The sequence below is a fragment of the Centruroides sculpturatus genome, unplaced genomic scaffold (assembly GCF_000671375.1).
Source record: "Centruroides sculpturatus isolate CEXI.00-Female unplaced genomic scaffold, Cexi_2.0 scaffold119, whole genome shotgun sequence".
Lineage (NCBI taxonomy): Eukaryota > Metazoa > Arthropoda > Arachnida > Scorpiones > Buthidae > Centruroides > Centruroides sculpturatus.
In genome coordinates, this window is record NW_019384338.1 from 855,103 (window position 1) to 871,946 (window position 16,844).

At 27.1% G+C, this 16,844-nt stretch overlaps 1 protein-coding gene across 1 annotated transcript in view; it reads left to right on the forward strand.

The window, feature by feature from the left end:
* Positions 1 to 15,795, forward strand: part of LOC111632868 — a 28,994-nt gene extending 13,199 nt beyond the window's left edge. The window contains exons 11-17 of the mRNA XM_023377400.1: positions 4,057 to 4,163; positions 4,528 to 4,627; positions 8,209 to 8,331; positions 8,408 to 8,550; positions 13,305 to 13,398; positions 15,283 to 15,321; positions 15,692 to 15,795. Coding sequence (XP_023233168.1) covers positions 4,057 to 4,163; positions 4,528 to 4,627; positions 8,209 to 8,331; positions 8,408 to 8,550; positions 13,305 to 13,398; positions 15,283 to 15,321; positions 15,692 to 15,795 — 710 coding nt within the window. The remainder of the gene's footprint in view (positions 1 to 4,056; positions 4,164 to 4,527; positions 4,628 to 8,208; positions 8,332 to 8,407; positions 8,551 to 13,304; positions 13,399 to 15,282; positions 15,322 to 15,691) is intronic.
* The last annotated feature ends 1,049 nt before the right edge of the window (positions 15,796 to 16,844 follow it).

The window sequence follows — 16,844 nt, forward strand, 5'->3', positions numbered from 1 at the left end:
AAGTATTAAAAACGAAAAAATTTAGTAATTCATGGATATAAAAAATAATTTATTTTTAAATTTACTACTGATTTTTATTTTGAGAGCTGAATTTTGAGGCCCCCTTGATTTATGAGGCCCAGGCATGTGCCTCGTGCACCTGTACAGAAATCTGTCACTGTATGGCCACCTCAGTTACCTAATCAAACCAGCCCAGACTTCTTTTTGTGAGACTATCTGAAGGAAAGAGTGTACCACAAATGATTGCCTTAATGGATAACATTAGGAATGAGATTCAAAACATTGATGATGTAACATTGAGACATGTTAATAACATGTAATCACATGTTGGTATGTGTTTGACAGAAGGCAGTGGCCATTTCCAATACTTGCTGCATGTGACATGTTCAATGTAAGTGGAAGTAAACTTCTCATCAATTTCCATTCATTCCTTTAAGATTTATAATAAATTTGGGTTTATATGAATGCCTGTATTATAATATTAATTTATGACTTAATTTTTTTCTTAATATAACTCATTTTCATTTTTAATTTTTATCAATATATGCCCCATCTTACTGTTCAGTTATAAAATACATTTTTTTTAACAAAAGAATTACTTTTTAACTAATAAGGAAGAAAAAATTTCCAGTTCTAAACAATAAATTTTTTCATACTTATTACTTTTCCAGCTGTTATATATATATATATATATATATAGATTTATTAATTTCTCACTTCTTTATCATTCTGAATGACTATAATATGATGCAAAAACACATTAAATTTTAATTGTATTTTTTAATAGAAAAGAACTCTGTAGATAACTTGATAAGACCAAACTGTTTATTAGCAGTTTGGTCTTGTCATAACATATTTCTGGTATTCAATAACGTTTTCCAGAATTTATGACAAAATAAAAATTACTTCAAATTTCTTGTAACAATAATCCAAAGTAAAGTTGTTAACTGGCATTTACTTTTATAATCAGTGTTGGCTTGCTAAATACAATTAAGATAAATAGTTCTCATATTTAATATCAAACAATGAAAGAATATAAAAATTTAACAACTGATAACATTAAAAATTATAATGTATTTGGTGCTGCAGGAAACAGAAATAATGTATAGAAAATAAAACTATAAATAATAACTATTTCATAAAAGTAGTATTGACCAGAATCAAGTGTATTTAGTAAAATGTTTGATATGGTAGCAATATTTCAGCACTGATATCATAAAATAAAAAAAAACTTTTAAAGACTATAATTTGTCAAGTGCAAATGAACTCACCAAGATAATGCTGTGTTCTAATCAGTACCAATGATACTGCCTCTAGTTGTCAATCTTGTCGTACCTTTTTGTACCATAATTTCCTGTCAAAAAAACTATACCTTCTTTTGGTTTCTACCATTGAATTTGTACATGTTGTTTCCCAATCCACTCATATTTGGTGAATACATTTCAGATAATTTGCCTTAGTGCTTTATAGATAAAACTATCAAATAATCATTTGTAAAATGTAATAGATTTGCCACTCTTATAATCTCTAAAACTATATTATTAATTCACAAAACAAGAAAACCGAAGGAAAAATGTATAGAAATTATAAGTAAATGTAACAGTGTTAAATATTTTACTATTCATTTGTGGATGCTTGCCTTTTTAATTAATTAAAATTTACGTGTTTTAATTATTTTAATTCTCAACATCTTTCCTTTGTTCTTTGTCTTCCCTTTCTAGAACTTTTTATTCTCTTTTAATCCTTCTTTTGTCAATGTGGGGGGTCTGTTTTGAGAAACATTGGTAACAATAGAGAGAACAATGACAGGCCCAAAGGGGAAAGTAGAGGGATGTCATTCTTAAGCTCGATTTTGGATAGTTCACATAGATGTCCCATGGTCTGAGGAGGTAAGAATGGAAGAGCAAAAGAGGTTAAGCTTTAGCAAGTACTTTGTGGCTCAACAGGATATAAATTATATTAGTGCTCCTTTCCAAACAAGAGACTTTTGGTCATCACGAGTTTGGATAAGCAACGGAACTATATGTGACAAAAGACAGAAAATCAAAAATAAGAAGACTTCCTTGTGGACCCCATCTCACAAGCTAGGAACAGTATCCCTCAAAAAAATTCCAGAATATTTTCACTATTAGTCTTTCTATCTCTATCCTTCTAACCTCTGTTTCCTACTTTCCTCTCATTTAGATTGTAAGGTAGTTTTAAAGTAATATTAAATTCAGGTTATTTCTGTTGCACACAACTTTTTTTGTATCTGTAATCTCGTGTACTCCCAATGCGGGGAAAATCACTGGTATCCAATCTTAGTTGGGATCCTGACAAAAGATCCTGTGACACTTGTTTTGTTCTGTGTAAATAAAGTTGTATTAATTGTACATGTTCACCAATCATGTCTTGGTATTACATTCTATATTGCCTTTGTCGGTGAATTGTATTGGCACTCAAAATTCACACATTTTTATTTTCAACTTTAAGAAATTCATTCACGTCAAAAATTTTGAACAATTATTTTTAAGTAAGTGAAATGAATGTTCTGATACTTTAATTACAATAATTTAAGAAAAGTTGATTGAAAACAGATGATAAATTGAACTAAATATAAACATCTAAAATTAAGATAAATTTATCATATAATTTTATTTCTTACAGTGTATATAATGTGTCTGATGTCAATATTGTATGCATTTCATAGATTTACAATCAATGTATTAGATAATTTTAACATTCTAAATACTTTTCTATTGCTTATATATATATATATATATATTATGAACATCTGGGATATAAAATCCATAATCTTTAAAAATTTAAATTATCTGCAGTTCATTATAGAATTAATTTGTGCTATATATAGTCTCTTATTTAAAATCAAACTGCATAGCTAACATAATTTGAATTTTGATTTATAATTTAGTATAAAACTTTAAATGTAATGTTGTTATTTTGTAAATTTGTAATATAATACTGTGTGTATATTTATACACAGGATATTATACATGTGATTCCTAAGGTTTGAATGAATCTGTTAATCATGGTTGATGCATCAATGATATGAAAATGATACATATTTTTCTAATTTGTTGATATAAACTGATATTTTTCTAATTTGTTGATATAAACTGAACAGTTCAAAGGTGGCCTTAATACACACATCAAGCTCAACTAATTTTTAAAGATAAATAATTTTTGTCATAAGCATTTTCTGGTGTATGTACTGATGGATTTTAATGTACAGGTATTCCCCTTATAACACGGCACTTCTATAGCATGGATTCACTCTAACACGGTTCGAGAATTGGGAACATCCCCTGTATAACATGGTGCTTTTATTGCACAGGTTCACTCTAACGCAGTTCAGGAATTGGGTAAAACCCTCGTACAACATAAAATGTAATAAAGGGTGCGTTCTTTTATACCTCCGCGTAACTCCGCACGAGCATTCTAATTGTTTTCATGGCTACTTTGAATGCTTTTTCAACAAATAATCCATTTAATGGTTAAATTTTACAATTGGGACCCTTCTTTTGCCTCTAAAAGCTCATTTTAGAAATATAGATTTCTCCACATGATACTATCGATAGTGCAGGCGCCACCATCTTTCTTTCACCATTGTTCTTAAATGCCTACAAACAGCAGCGCACTCCTATTGCAGAGCGACCGCTATTAACGAATGCACTTACAAACTGTTACCAGTTGATGATGCTCATGCTGAGATCATCATATATGATGAATAATCCTCTGGTAAAATATTTATTTAAATAATAAATAAGTATTTTACCTATGAAAAAAATGAATAATAAATCCGATTTAAATAAGGATTTAACAACATGTTTTTTAATTTTTGGAACCTAACCCCCCTTTTCGCACTAGTTCTTTGTTTCGTATAACACGGATTCACATAACATGGCAATTTTTTCGAACATAACTCCCTTGTTATATGGGGGTTACCTGTACTGTAATGTGAAATTGATCTAGAATTAATTCATTTTAATAAATTACAATAAAAACATTTTTTTAAATTGACATTAATTAAACAACAATTTTAATTCTCATTGATAGATAATGATGCTGGATTACTCGAAGAAAATTTAGTTTTACAAGCCATAAATCGAACATTAATGAATATTGAACTAGAATTAATTTCTTTACCTGGTATGCCATCAAAGGTATTACAATTTTAAGATTTAAATTGTAAGAAATATTGTCTACTTTTTATGAAAAAATCTCTCAGTTGTAAATGATATTAAGTCCAGTTGTAATTCATATTAAGCCAAATTTTTAAAGCTTTCCTTATTAAGTGATTTTTCTATTTAGATGTGCTCTTATTGCCTCTTTATAAGAATCAACTGTTTCTGTATATAGACATACAAAGAAGCAGATTTTTATTTTTTTTAATTTCAAGATTTATTTGAAGTAAAATTGTTTAAGATACTTTTCCTAAACATTTAAAGTTAATTAGAAATTTATATATATCAAAATAATTTTATATTTCTTAAATTTAATTTTTTTTCTATTTATTTATCAATTTAGGTAGTATTTTATTACAACTATGGATTAGTTCTTGAGAATAATGCACAACTGTTGAGAAAAATTGATGACGCCAGAAGGGAATTGATAAATAAGCATAGAGGTTTGTGTATAAAATTTTCGTAATGACATATTTGATTAATGCTTTTTTCTCCTACAAAAAATTAAAATTCTGTTTCTTGGAACATGAACAAAAAGTTTCAAATTATCCAATTCATTTCTAAGTTATAAACATTTTAGATAAATAAATCTGAAAACTGCTGTGTTTTTGTGCATATAATCTGTGATAATGTATAACTCACAGAAAATTCCTAGAATAAAAATAAAAACCTTTACTTAATTCACTCTACAATATACCCTGTACCTATGGAGCAGCTGCTGTTCCATAGGTGGAAGTTTCATAATTGCAATTTAAAATTAGTATATAACTCTCTCCACCATACAACTCATGTATTCTTTCAACCTGTCTTTTAACACAAATGAACATGGGTAATATATATGAGAATACAATAGTATAATAATTTAACATCATTCTAATTGACCAGGTTATTAGTAGTAATAAAACCTGTTCAAAATATATTGCTGAGCAGGTATTATTACTACTAATAACCTGTCAGATTGTGTAATATTTACTTGTTATTTTATGAATTTTTCTCATTATCTCAATCATAAATAATATAGAATCTGCTTATTGTAATAACAGAGTTTCTTATCAATTGTTTAATGTTATCAGCAAGTCTCAAAACATTAAGTTAAAAATACACTTAGGAAACATCTTTAGCCTAACCGTGGGTTTAATTTTTAAATTTGGTTATAGTTATCATTGCCTGTTTACCCGAAAATAATAATAAACTATCTTCTCATACTATTTGCTTCAATATATATCATATAATAAACAGTCAATTGTCATTATGTCTTAACCAATGCTTTGAGCATTAAACATTAACCATTTTAACATTCTTTGTTCACAGTACAGTAGTTTAAATTACTGGTATTTAATGCATCAATTATGCACTACATATTGTTAAAGGTGTCAAACAATATTAGATGAATTACTAATAATTAGAATTAAAAAATCTAATATGTGTTTTTAATTTTTTAAACATGTACTTTTAATGTCAGTCAATAAAACCAGAATTTCACTTAATTAAGTAGCATAAGTGAATAATAACTGACTGATAGCATTGAAATCTTATCATTACAGATCAGTCCCAAAGTGATCAAAAACAATTATATAAAATATTTAGACTTCAAACTCAAATGAGAGTTACAAATAAACACTTGGCTTTATTTCCATCACTTTTTAGTTGATACATGACAACAGCACGTTTCGGGCATAAAGCCCCTCATCAGTCAACTAAAAGATACAATTTTTTAAAAATACAATTTTTAAAATTATTACATAAATATCTAATAAAACAGAATTAAAATAATGTATATCTCTTACCATATTAATTTTTAATCTGTTGTACATACAAGATCTTAACCCAATAGGTGCACACAACTTATTTTACAATAAGTGGAGTAATTTCATTAGAATTTACTATAAATGATCTTTTACTTATTTCACAATATCCAGGAATCTTAGACATAATCACCATATGTATCTCGAAAGAGAAATAGACAATTTTTTACATTATTGTTTTTTACTGTATCTGCATTACATACTGCATTGCAGTTTTGTACTGATTTGCATATTACAAAGGAAGATATTATTAATATTAACAACAGCATAACCTTTATAGATAATTACCATCAACATTAATGTATATTGTGTGTATTATAATATTTTCATCCAGTTCTCATTTATTTTTACACTTAAATTTTTATTGATACAATTTTTGGCTGTTAAAATTGAAACGCTTTCTTTAAATTTTCTATTATACATATTTTTCTCTTTGTATAGGATTTTTAGTTCGAAGTCCAATATATTTGCAAAACACGGTTTCAAAAACAACATAATTGTTTTTATTATACTATCAAAAGAATTATATTCTTTATTTTTGATATATCCTTTTATTAATTAAGGAAACAGTGTTGTAAAATGTACAATTTGTATATGTTAGACTGGATGTTCCTTTTTGGAGATTAGGAAAACTGGTTAGACTTGTGCAACTGGTTACATGACAGAGAAACAAAGATTACACAAAAGATAAAATTGACTTACTCACGGAAGGTTGGTGCTGAAAAAGGGAAGAGTAAAACAAGTTCACAGTCACCAATGGTTTTCCGAGGGGTCAACAGCAACTTTTAAAACACATAACATGAAAAATATTTACAAACATCACCATGGCACAAAGTATTGTACAATACATATCGATGTCATATAATATTTAACAGTAACTTCAATCATTGATTCAAACAGTATATTCTTTCATAACAAAATAACTGTAACTTTGTTTCTGCTCAGACCTGTGCACAGGATTTTTAAAATGATGGAGGTAGTAAAAGAAAATTTTTTTTTTCATAGTTTAGTTTATTAACTTTTACAGTATAGCTACATAAAGTAAATTTTCTTCCTTATTATTACTTTTATTTAATATTTCAATTATTCCCAATGGGGATGTTAAATCTCTGTGTACATGACTTTGTTTCTACTTGTTTTACACTAAAATATTTTATATTTGCTCCTGAAAGTTTAAATCATCGTGTGGATTTTTTATTGATATAGGCTTTATTATTGGATGTGGATATGCACATAATAAAGCCTGTATCAATAAGTGTTCCTTGTGTGATGTAAGTTACTGAAAAAAAGCCAAAAATTTTAGATTTTAAAAAAAAATCCACAAACTAATAACAAAAACAATTGATTAAACCATAATGCCTATGTTTGTAATTATAATTAAAGTGTTCCCCTAGTCAATGTTATCTAGGGAGAGATTTAGCAGTCAGAATGTACCAAATCTAGTATGGTGGCATTTCAGGATATGCAAAAGACATTTCTGTAAAAAAAATTATCAGTACCAAAACTCACCAAACTAACTATTAAAATAATGGAGTAGATTAAAAGGATAAAAAAATGCTTATCTATTAAATATGTATTGTCCATTTAAGAAAACTGCTGATATGCTAAAAAAACTTGCTTTCTCATTCTGAGTATATTGAGAGGAAATTAATTTCTTATCTAATCACCTTTTACTCTTTGTCATTTTATAGTGCAAACATTTTAATTACAGTTTAATTTTAAAAAGGATGAACAGAACAATTCAAGCTGTAGTGAATTGAGAAAACATCATTTCTCAGAATATTCTAGTTAACTAAAAATTACAGCTTGCTATTTTAATGAGATTTTTGTATAAATTTGATATTAAAAATTTTCCAAATGTGAATTTATGAGTTTAATTTAATAAATATTCTGAATAATTAATATAAATGATCTAATAGTCAAAAATTACATATTTTACATTAAAATACATTAAAACATCTTTAAGAAGTAATGTTTACATCTAAATATAATTATTAAAATGATGCTAAAAGTGATACCTTATATTTTTAAATTTTGTTTATTATAATATATTAATTACTTAATATAAATATTATATTTGTATTTAACAATTATAAAATATTATTAATTTATTAAAATTTAAACAAATATAATAATTTAATAATTTGTTGAGATTTTCAACACATCCCTAATTAGAAAAAGTTTGATGATTTTTTTTTTTTCCTTTTCCTTCTCAATAGGTGCTGAAATATATGCAATTGGAGAGAATAAAGAATATCTTCAGAAATTTGTACCAAGTTTAAATGTCATAGATTCCAGAAATGATAATCTCCTTGAGACATTAGAACAAAAAATTTGTTCAGGTAAATCTAATATAATTTATTTTACAATTTCTTTTTCTTAAATTTTAAGTTTATAATATATTATATATATTCACAGCACCAGCTGAATTTCAGTATTTAGAATGTACGGTACGTAGCAAAATGGATCAGGACTTTTTACTACATATAAATCCTAATGGAGTTCAATATTGGCAAATGCAGCCAAAATACTTCTACAAAAGTTTTGGCTACAAATTAAGGGTAAGGTTTTATCAGTTACGTAAATAAATATAATATATATTATAACATTTAGTAATATAAACAAAGAAAAACTTTTCTTGGAAATTAAATAACAGTATTAATTAAACTTTAGGATTTGCTAAATGGCCAGATCTGAACTTTCATGACTGCTAAGTTTATTAGTAATAAATAATAATGAGATTAAAAAATTTGGTTTAAATTTAAACAATAACTATTAGTAATAACATAATTTGTTTGATTAAATTATCATCTGAGTACAACCATACCTTCTCTACAGTTCCAGAAAAAAATACCATATGTTACAATATATGGTATTAAACCTAATTTTTTGCTGTACTCTGAACTTCCAGTTATGTAGATACAATTTTTCATAATCGTTTTTCAAAAATTGACACAGAAAGATACTGAACTTTGACAAAACATCTCCTCAAACTAATGATCATGTCATTGTCTTATTTCTACTTGCTGAACACAGTGACATTACAAAGCTAAGTGCTTGTTGAAATTTACTGAGAGCAACGGTAGAGTTTTCAGTAATCTCTAAACGTTATTTTTAATTGTTTAATTATAATTTACAGTATGATTATTTGATATTTTCTAAATTAATTATAATAATTTAGAATAAACACACAAATAATATCATCAGTCAAAGACAACAAATCAGATAGTGAATTTTTAATTTTGATGATAAGAAGTGGAAGTTTTCTGCTTACAAGTAAGCAAAATCTCCTTAAATAAAATACCTCACCAGAATATAACATTGCTTATTGTATAATTGTATATTATTCTTTTGGTGGAGTTGGGTGGAACTTTCCATAAATTCCTTTTATTACATATTAAATATTAATATATAGTACATATTACTGTTACATATTAATATATAGTAAATTAATATGGAAACCTGAATATACAGTCAGGTTTCCATATTAAGAACTATATATTATGAATTTATATGTGGAATGTTGGAAACATCATCTACATTTAAAATTTTCTCTGTTTAACTAAGTTTAATTTCTGTATGACAATTTTTTAATAGATGAAATAAAAAATATACTTTCATATTGTTAAATGTAAAGTTTATGGAAATGAATCAGCATTTTAAGCACTGTTGTTAGTACATTACTGTTACTTGAAATTATTCTCTGATATTTTGATACTTAGAATCTTTCTTCTGATCAAAACTGTAGAAAAAAACAGTCAAAAAGGAATTTTTGATTTATTTAAATGAAATTAGATTCATTTGTTTAAAGTAAAATGATTTTGATTAAAAAGAAAGATGAAAGTTACAATTTTTCAACCATAATATTTTTACTCACCTTAAATAAAAATATACCTTCTGTTTGATTCTTTCATGTAAAATGGAAACAACACTTTTTGTTGTTAATATGAGTATAGACTATTTTTGTAGAGAATGAAACATCATTACAATTTGACATGGCTCCTTTTCACTATTTTCATATAACAAATTTTGTATATAATGAAAATTCTTTGTATCTGGAGGTAATCTGTGATACAGAAATTTGATTGTATTTAAAACTGAATAATTTAACTTGGGTGCTGTCCATAAATGACATCCACACAGGAAGGGAGGAAGGGGGTTAGGACAGGTTGGACAAAGTCAGATAAGGGGGGTCAAGATTCAATGGACATCCATTTTATTTCATTAAATTTTATACAGTTTTTGCATTTCATTATATTTATTTCAAAATTTTTTGTTTCTTTTTTAAGGAAAGATTTTTTTAAATATCTCTTTTGAGCTGGTAGCAAGGGTATGACTGATTTTTTTTTATTTTCAAACATTATTAGTAAATTAACAATATATTGTATTAATCATCAACTTCTCTCATTGGTCTACTAATCTTTAAAAAGTTGGTACACTACACGATGGAGAAATTTCTGTAGGTTGATCTTAATCCTAAAGAATTTAGGATTAAGATCAACCTACAGAATTTAGGGTATTTAATTCCTGAATGATATGAAGTTTGTGGGTTTTTGATTACTTCTTTATTTAGGTTTTGTAACTTACATGTAAATATTACTATAATACTGTACTGTACGTACAGTACATAGGTACTAAGTGGTGAAGCCTATGCACACAAACTAACATGCCGAGTGATAGTGTCTAATTATTGTGGGAAGATTATTTCAGGATTCTGATACTATCCAGCAATAATTTGAAAATTAGTTTAGATGATCTTGAGGAAGAGTCGATCTGAAGAATGACATGGCTGATTAACAGATGGTGGAGACAGATATAGACAATAATTACAGCTAAGGGACTGATCAAGGGATGGCTGGAGCATCCAAGGAAGAAATTAGCAATGGCAAATTGAGAACAAATAACAAAAGATAGCTGGCCAATACAAACTTGAGTTGGATCAATTGAGATGGACTGATCCTTCTATCCAGAACTTTACTCTTTACTTATGAATCTCTGAACCCATAACCAAAGAATGACCTCTCTTTATTTGCTCCTCAGAACGTGGCCTCTTTCTTGATGGGTGCACTGTCAAATGTAAACTAAATTTTATTCAAAATTTTAAGAAGAATTTGCAAAGATAAATTTTTTAACAATTTAAGCACAGCTAAGGAAGACAGTCATTTGAAAGGGGTAACCTCTCCAAAATGCTCTACTCTATTTTGGAAAACACTTATAAGATTGTAACCTTTCTAGTAAGTTATAAGAGCAATTTGGATATAATTCTATGGTTTTTACTTATGGTATCTATACTGCATAAAGCGATAAAAGTTTTAAGAGGGGGTTGGTTTTGTTGGATGTCCAAAGAGGAGAGGGGGTTATAGAAACTTGAAGAAACTGAAACAATGGAGTGAGGGAGAGTAAAAATTTCAAAAAAAAATGCAGATGTAATTTATGGACAGTCCATTACTAGAATAATTTGGATTAATACAGGGTGATTCCTATAGATCCAAACCCAAATATTTTATAAATCTTAAATGAATGGAAATCAATAATATTTCCTGGAACTATGCTTCCACTCATGTTGAACACATCAAGTGCTGGAACTGGTGCAGAGGCATGACTTAATCCCTTTTTCTTTAGAGAAATACTGAAAACAATCTTCATATGTGTAGATTTTTACAGAGTTTATTGAACAACTTGATGATATGGAACTGACACAGGGTTACTTCCAACAAGATGGAGCAACTTGCCACACATCACAAGAGTCAATGGTGACAATCCAAAGCTTTTTTGAGGACCATATTATTTTCAATCATTTATGGCCACAGTGGTGGATTTAGCACTTGAGAGGCCCCAGGTGCAATTCAATTTTGAGGCTCCTCTAAATATTTTCATTACCGCTACACCCTACAGTGTGCATCTTACGCGCACATTTTTTACTCTGGTAGGCACTATACTGGTGGTCCAAAAAAGTGAGACAGAGAAATAACATTGAAAATTAACCAATATAAAATTACAACTGCCTGGCTGTATTTAAAAGGTTACTGATGTTCGGATGGTATCAACTATGAAAATTGAAATTTATTAGTACAATAATTATTAAAGTATTAAAAAACGTAAAAGTATTAAAAACGAAAAAATTTAGTAATTCATGGATATAAAAAATAATTTATTTTTAAATTTACTACTGATTTTTATTTTGAGAGCTGAATTTTGAGGCCCCCTTGATTTATGAGGCCCAGGCATGTGCCTCGTGCACCTGTACAGAAATCTGTCACTGTATGGCCACCTCAGTTACCTAATCAAACCAGCCCAGACTTCTTTTTGTGAGACTATCTGAAGGAAAGAGTGTACCACAAATGATTGCCTTAATGGATAACATTAGGAATGAGATTCAAAACATTGATGATGTAACATTGAGACATGTTAATAACATGTAATCACATGTTGGTATGTGTTTGACAGAAGGCAGTGGCCATTTCCAATACTTGCTGCATGTGACATGTTCAATGTAAGTGGAAGTAAACTTCTCATCAATTTCCATTCATTCCTTTAAGATTTATAATAAATTTGGGTTTATATGAATGCCTGTATTATAATATTAATTTATGACTTAATTTTTTTCTTAATATAACTCATTTTCATTTTTAATTTTTATCAATATATGCCCCATCTTACTGTTCAGTTATAAAATACATTTTTTTTAACAAAAGAATTACTTTTTAACTAATAAGGAAGAAAAAATTTCCAGTTCTAAACAATAAATTTTTTCATACTTATTACTTTTCCAGCTGTTATATATATATATAACAGAGAGAAAATATGGTAATTGATCGAAAAAATTATCCTCCAAAATATTTACATTTTTGGACTTGGGACCTTGAAATGTCGAGAAATACAAAAAAGTGTCATATCTCAAGTAGGGTCAGATTGATGATCTTAACGATGATTTTACTCGTTATTAGCAATTACAATTTTTTAAAAAAAACCCATTCCTTCCCTCAAAATTAAGCATTTTGCCAATTTTATAATAATTAATAATAATAAAAGATTTTTAATAAAATATCATAAAAGATGGTGCCACCACAATTTTCAATGTTGTTGCCAGGAAAACTATGCAACTCATTGCTGGATTTTTTTTATAAATGTTATTTATTTTCTTTTAATTATGAATCTGGAAAATTTTTTCTGTATTCATATATATCTAAATTGATTATTATTATTAAATATTTAATAAAATATAATTCATTTATATACTTATTTTTAATTATATTGTTATTAAGAATAACATTTATGCCATTAAAGAAACAAATTTTAATTCATGTGCATTTAGTTCAAACCTGAAAATGGTAACATTAGAGTGTGCTTCAAGAGAATGAAACAATTTAGTAAATCAGATGAAGGTTGTCAAGCAACTACTGAAACGAGTGAGTGAATTTTTCATTTATGTTTCATTTCATTCATTTTCATTTATGTTATAATATGAAAATGAAATATTCATTTTCATATTATAACATAAATGAAAATGAAAATTTATAAATAATATGAAAATGAATATTTCATTTTCATATTATGAATTTATGTTTATGATTAATTAATAAAAATTAATAATGTATTATTTAAAGTCACTGTAATTACTCAGCTGAATTAATCAATGCCCTTTTTAACAGTAAGCAAAGTTTAAAAACACTAATGTTTTCGATTAAATTCAGACAGTCTTCAGATATGGATAGTTGAAAGTTCTTCCTGATAGATACTGACATTTCACTTTCAACTATCCACTCCTAAAGATGGTATGTTACTCAGAGGAGTCATTCAAATATGATGTCTCCAATTTTAAGTACCTGTTGTCTACCTACTCCCTCCCTGTCAGATCTTGTCACCAGTTTTTAGACACCCCCATGCTGATGTCACACTCGACCTGCCATCCTAATATTAAAACCAAGCAATTATGTAAAAGAGATCTATAGTAAATTTATTTATTTATATTTTTTGCCAAGGTGAGACTAATTTTAAAAATATGCCAATAGGAAAAAAAAATGAAAATCACTGATTTATCATAGAAGAGAGTGACAAAATTAGTCAAAATTTATTACAAAGATAATATGTCATATATTATTATCTTTATCTGTATCTATAAAGCTTAAATTCTTGCCATTATCCTTCATATTAAAAGTACAATACTACTAGATTGTTTCCAACAGTATAGCACTTTAGTAAATATACAATGATTTAAATAAGCAAAATCTTGCTGTATAATAGTTGATCAAAATAATCATCTATCATCACAATAATACTGGTGTGTAACTTCAATAAAATAAATACGTAATTATTTTATTAATCAAAATACTTCTGCATAATAATTTTGGTTAAAAAATTATTTCTAATAGCAATGATGTCCTAAAGATTCTCAAAAATTTTCCTTATACTCTTACCCTTATATGTCCCCTCCCCAATATTTGAATGACCCCAGATCAAAAATGTTAATGCTCTTTAAAATTCATTCACTGTTAAAGGTGCATTTAACTTTAGTAAAAAATGATTTAAAAAATTGTCCTAAGGGTTATATGAACAAAACTAGTACAAGAGTTTAGGGAAGGTTTTATTCTTAGAATCATAGAATAATTACATATTAATACACTAGCAAAATACATTAATATCATTAAGAAAAAATGACACAATAGACCTCCAAAACTGCTGGAAAGTAGTGTTAAATGAAATAAACCTAGAAAAAACTAGCTAAAAGAACAAAAAAAAGGAATCAGAATAGGGATATTAGGTCAACACTGTAAGTATAAGTATACCACAGGGTATAAGTATAAAAGCACTATTAAAGGAAGGTCTTATGTTTATTTCATACAGTTACATTGTAAAAAGTTAATGTTTTGTTATTTAATATCTATATTAGTAGAATTTTAAAACATTGTAAAAATTTAAGAACAATCCACTTTGTAAAATGTTGAATTTGAAATTTTTTACACTTATAATTTTATTTTAAACTAAATATTCTAGAATGGTTGTAACAGTATATTTGAATAAAAGCTTCTGAAAAAAGAACAAAAGTCATTAGTTGAAACTGGAGATGGACGGATAGAAGAGAAAAACATCTTTGGTTTTCTTAAATAAAAATAAATAATTTTTTTTAAAACAGTTTGAAGTGATTAAGCAATTCTAAGAATCTATAAATTATTGAATTGCATTTGAAAATTGAGAATTTAATATTTTATAATTTTTCTTTGACTAGTATTAAGAAATTGATTTTCAGATAGCAAAATATTACAAAATTTAATAATGAAATTTTGCTTTTCTAGAGAGAGAAATAGAATTTGTCAATAGAGATCCTTGCAAAGGTTTGTTTTTCTTTTTTTTCATTACTTAACTTAAGTAAATAAATAAAACATTTACAACTTCAGTATTAATAATTTATATTAATGCTCTAATCAGTGGCGTACTCCAAATTTAATCTTGGGGAAGCCAAGTCAAATGGATAAAAAGTTTTTAATGCAAATTCAATAAAATTCCCATCTTGTGTGACTTACTAAGTAGTATAGAAATAGAAGACATGACACAATATAAATAAAAAATTAATTTTAATTAGGAAAAGATTTTTGCAAAATTTTTTAGTATTTGTTTTCCTTTTTCTTTTGAGGTTGCCAGGGCTCCATGGCCCTCTTCTGGGTGCACACCGACTCTAATACTTCATTTATGCTTTTGTTACAGGTTTTGATGCCGTAACTTGCAGTCCATTTTATTTCGGAATCTATGGTGTGGATGACACATCTCTTACAGAATGTACAACAGGTAAGCAGTTTTATTCTAATTAATTAATCTTTACAGATTGATAAACATTATTAATTTGTATTTACAAAACATTGATGATGTAACATTGAGACATGTTAATAACATGTAATCACATGTTGGTATGTGTTTGACAGAAGGCAGTGGCCATTTCCAATACTTGCTGCATGTGACATGTTCAATGTAAGTGGAAGTAAACTTCTCATCAATTTCCATTCATTCCTTTAAGATTTATAATAAATTTGGGTTTATATGAATGCCTGTATTATAATATTAATTTATGACTTAATTTTTTTCTTAATATAACTCATTTTCATTTTTAATTTTTATCAATATATGCCCCATCTTACTGTTCAGTTATAAAATACATTTTTTTTAACAAAAGAATTACTTTTTAACTAATAAGGAAGAAAAAATTTCCAGTTCTAAACAATANGCAATTATTTTTTTTTTGTTAAATAAGTTTAACCATATAAATTAATCAGAATATGTGTCTGTTCTAATTTGATATGCTAAGGGAAAAACTGTTTCATTATTTCATAATCCATTATAAGGAAAAGTTTTCCACAAAGAAATTTATCACATCATTTTACATCAATTAAGTAGATTCAGTGATGTACATTTGTGAAGAAGTATGGATAACTTCCGATAATTATGCTGGACTCTGGCATATTTTTGTTAGTTATTACATAAAGTTATGTCAAACATTGTGCTATTTTGTACAACAGTCTTTGACTATTTTCAAAATAATGTAATTGTCTTTCAATTAAAAAATAATAATAATAATAAAATTCTATCTACAATTTTTAAGCTATTTTATATAATTTAATAAAATAAATTTGATATCATTTTTATGTCATAAGTTGTATTTCATAAATGAAAGTCTGTTACATGATTTATTTATTTTTTCCCCAGATAGGAAGTATTATTGCTTAACCATTTTCCATACTTTTTAGTCATATTATTCCCCTCAATCTTTGCTTTTGTCACCAATGCAGTACGAAACTGGAAACGTTGAGTTTCTTTATTTAGGTAAAATCACAGAAAACAACCTATTAAGATAAATATGTGTCAT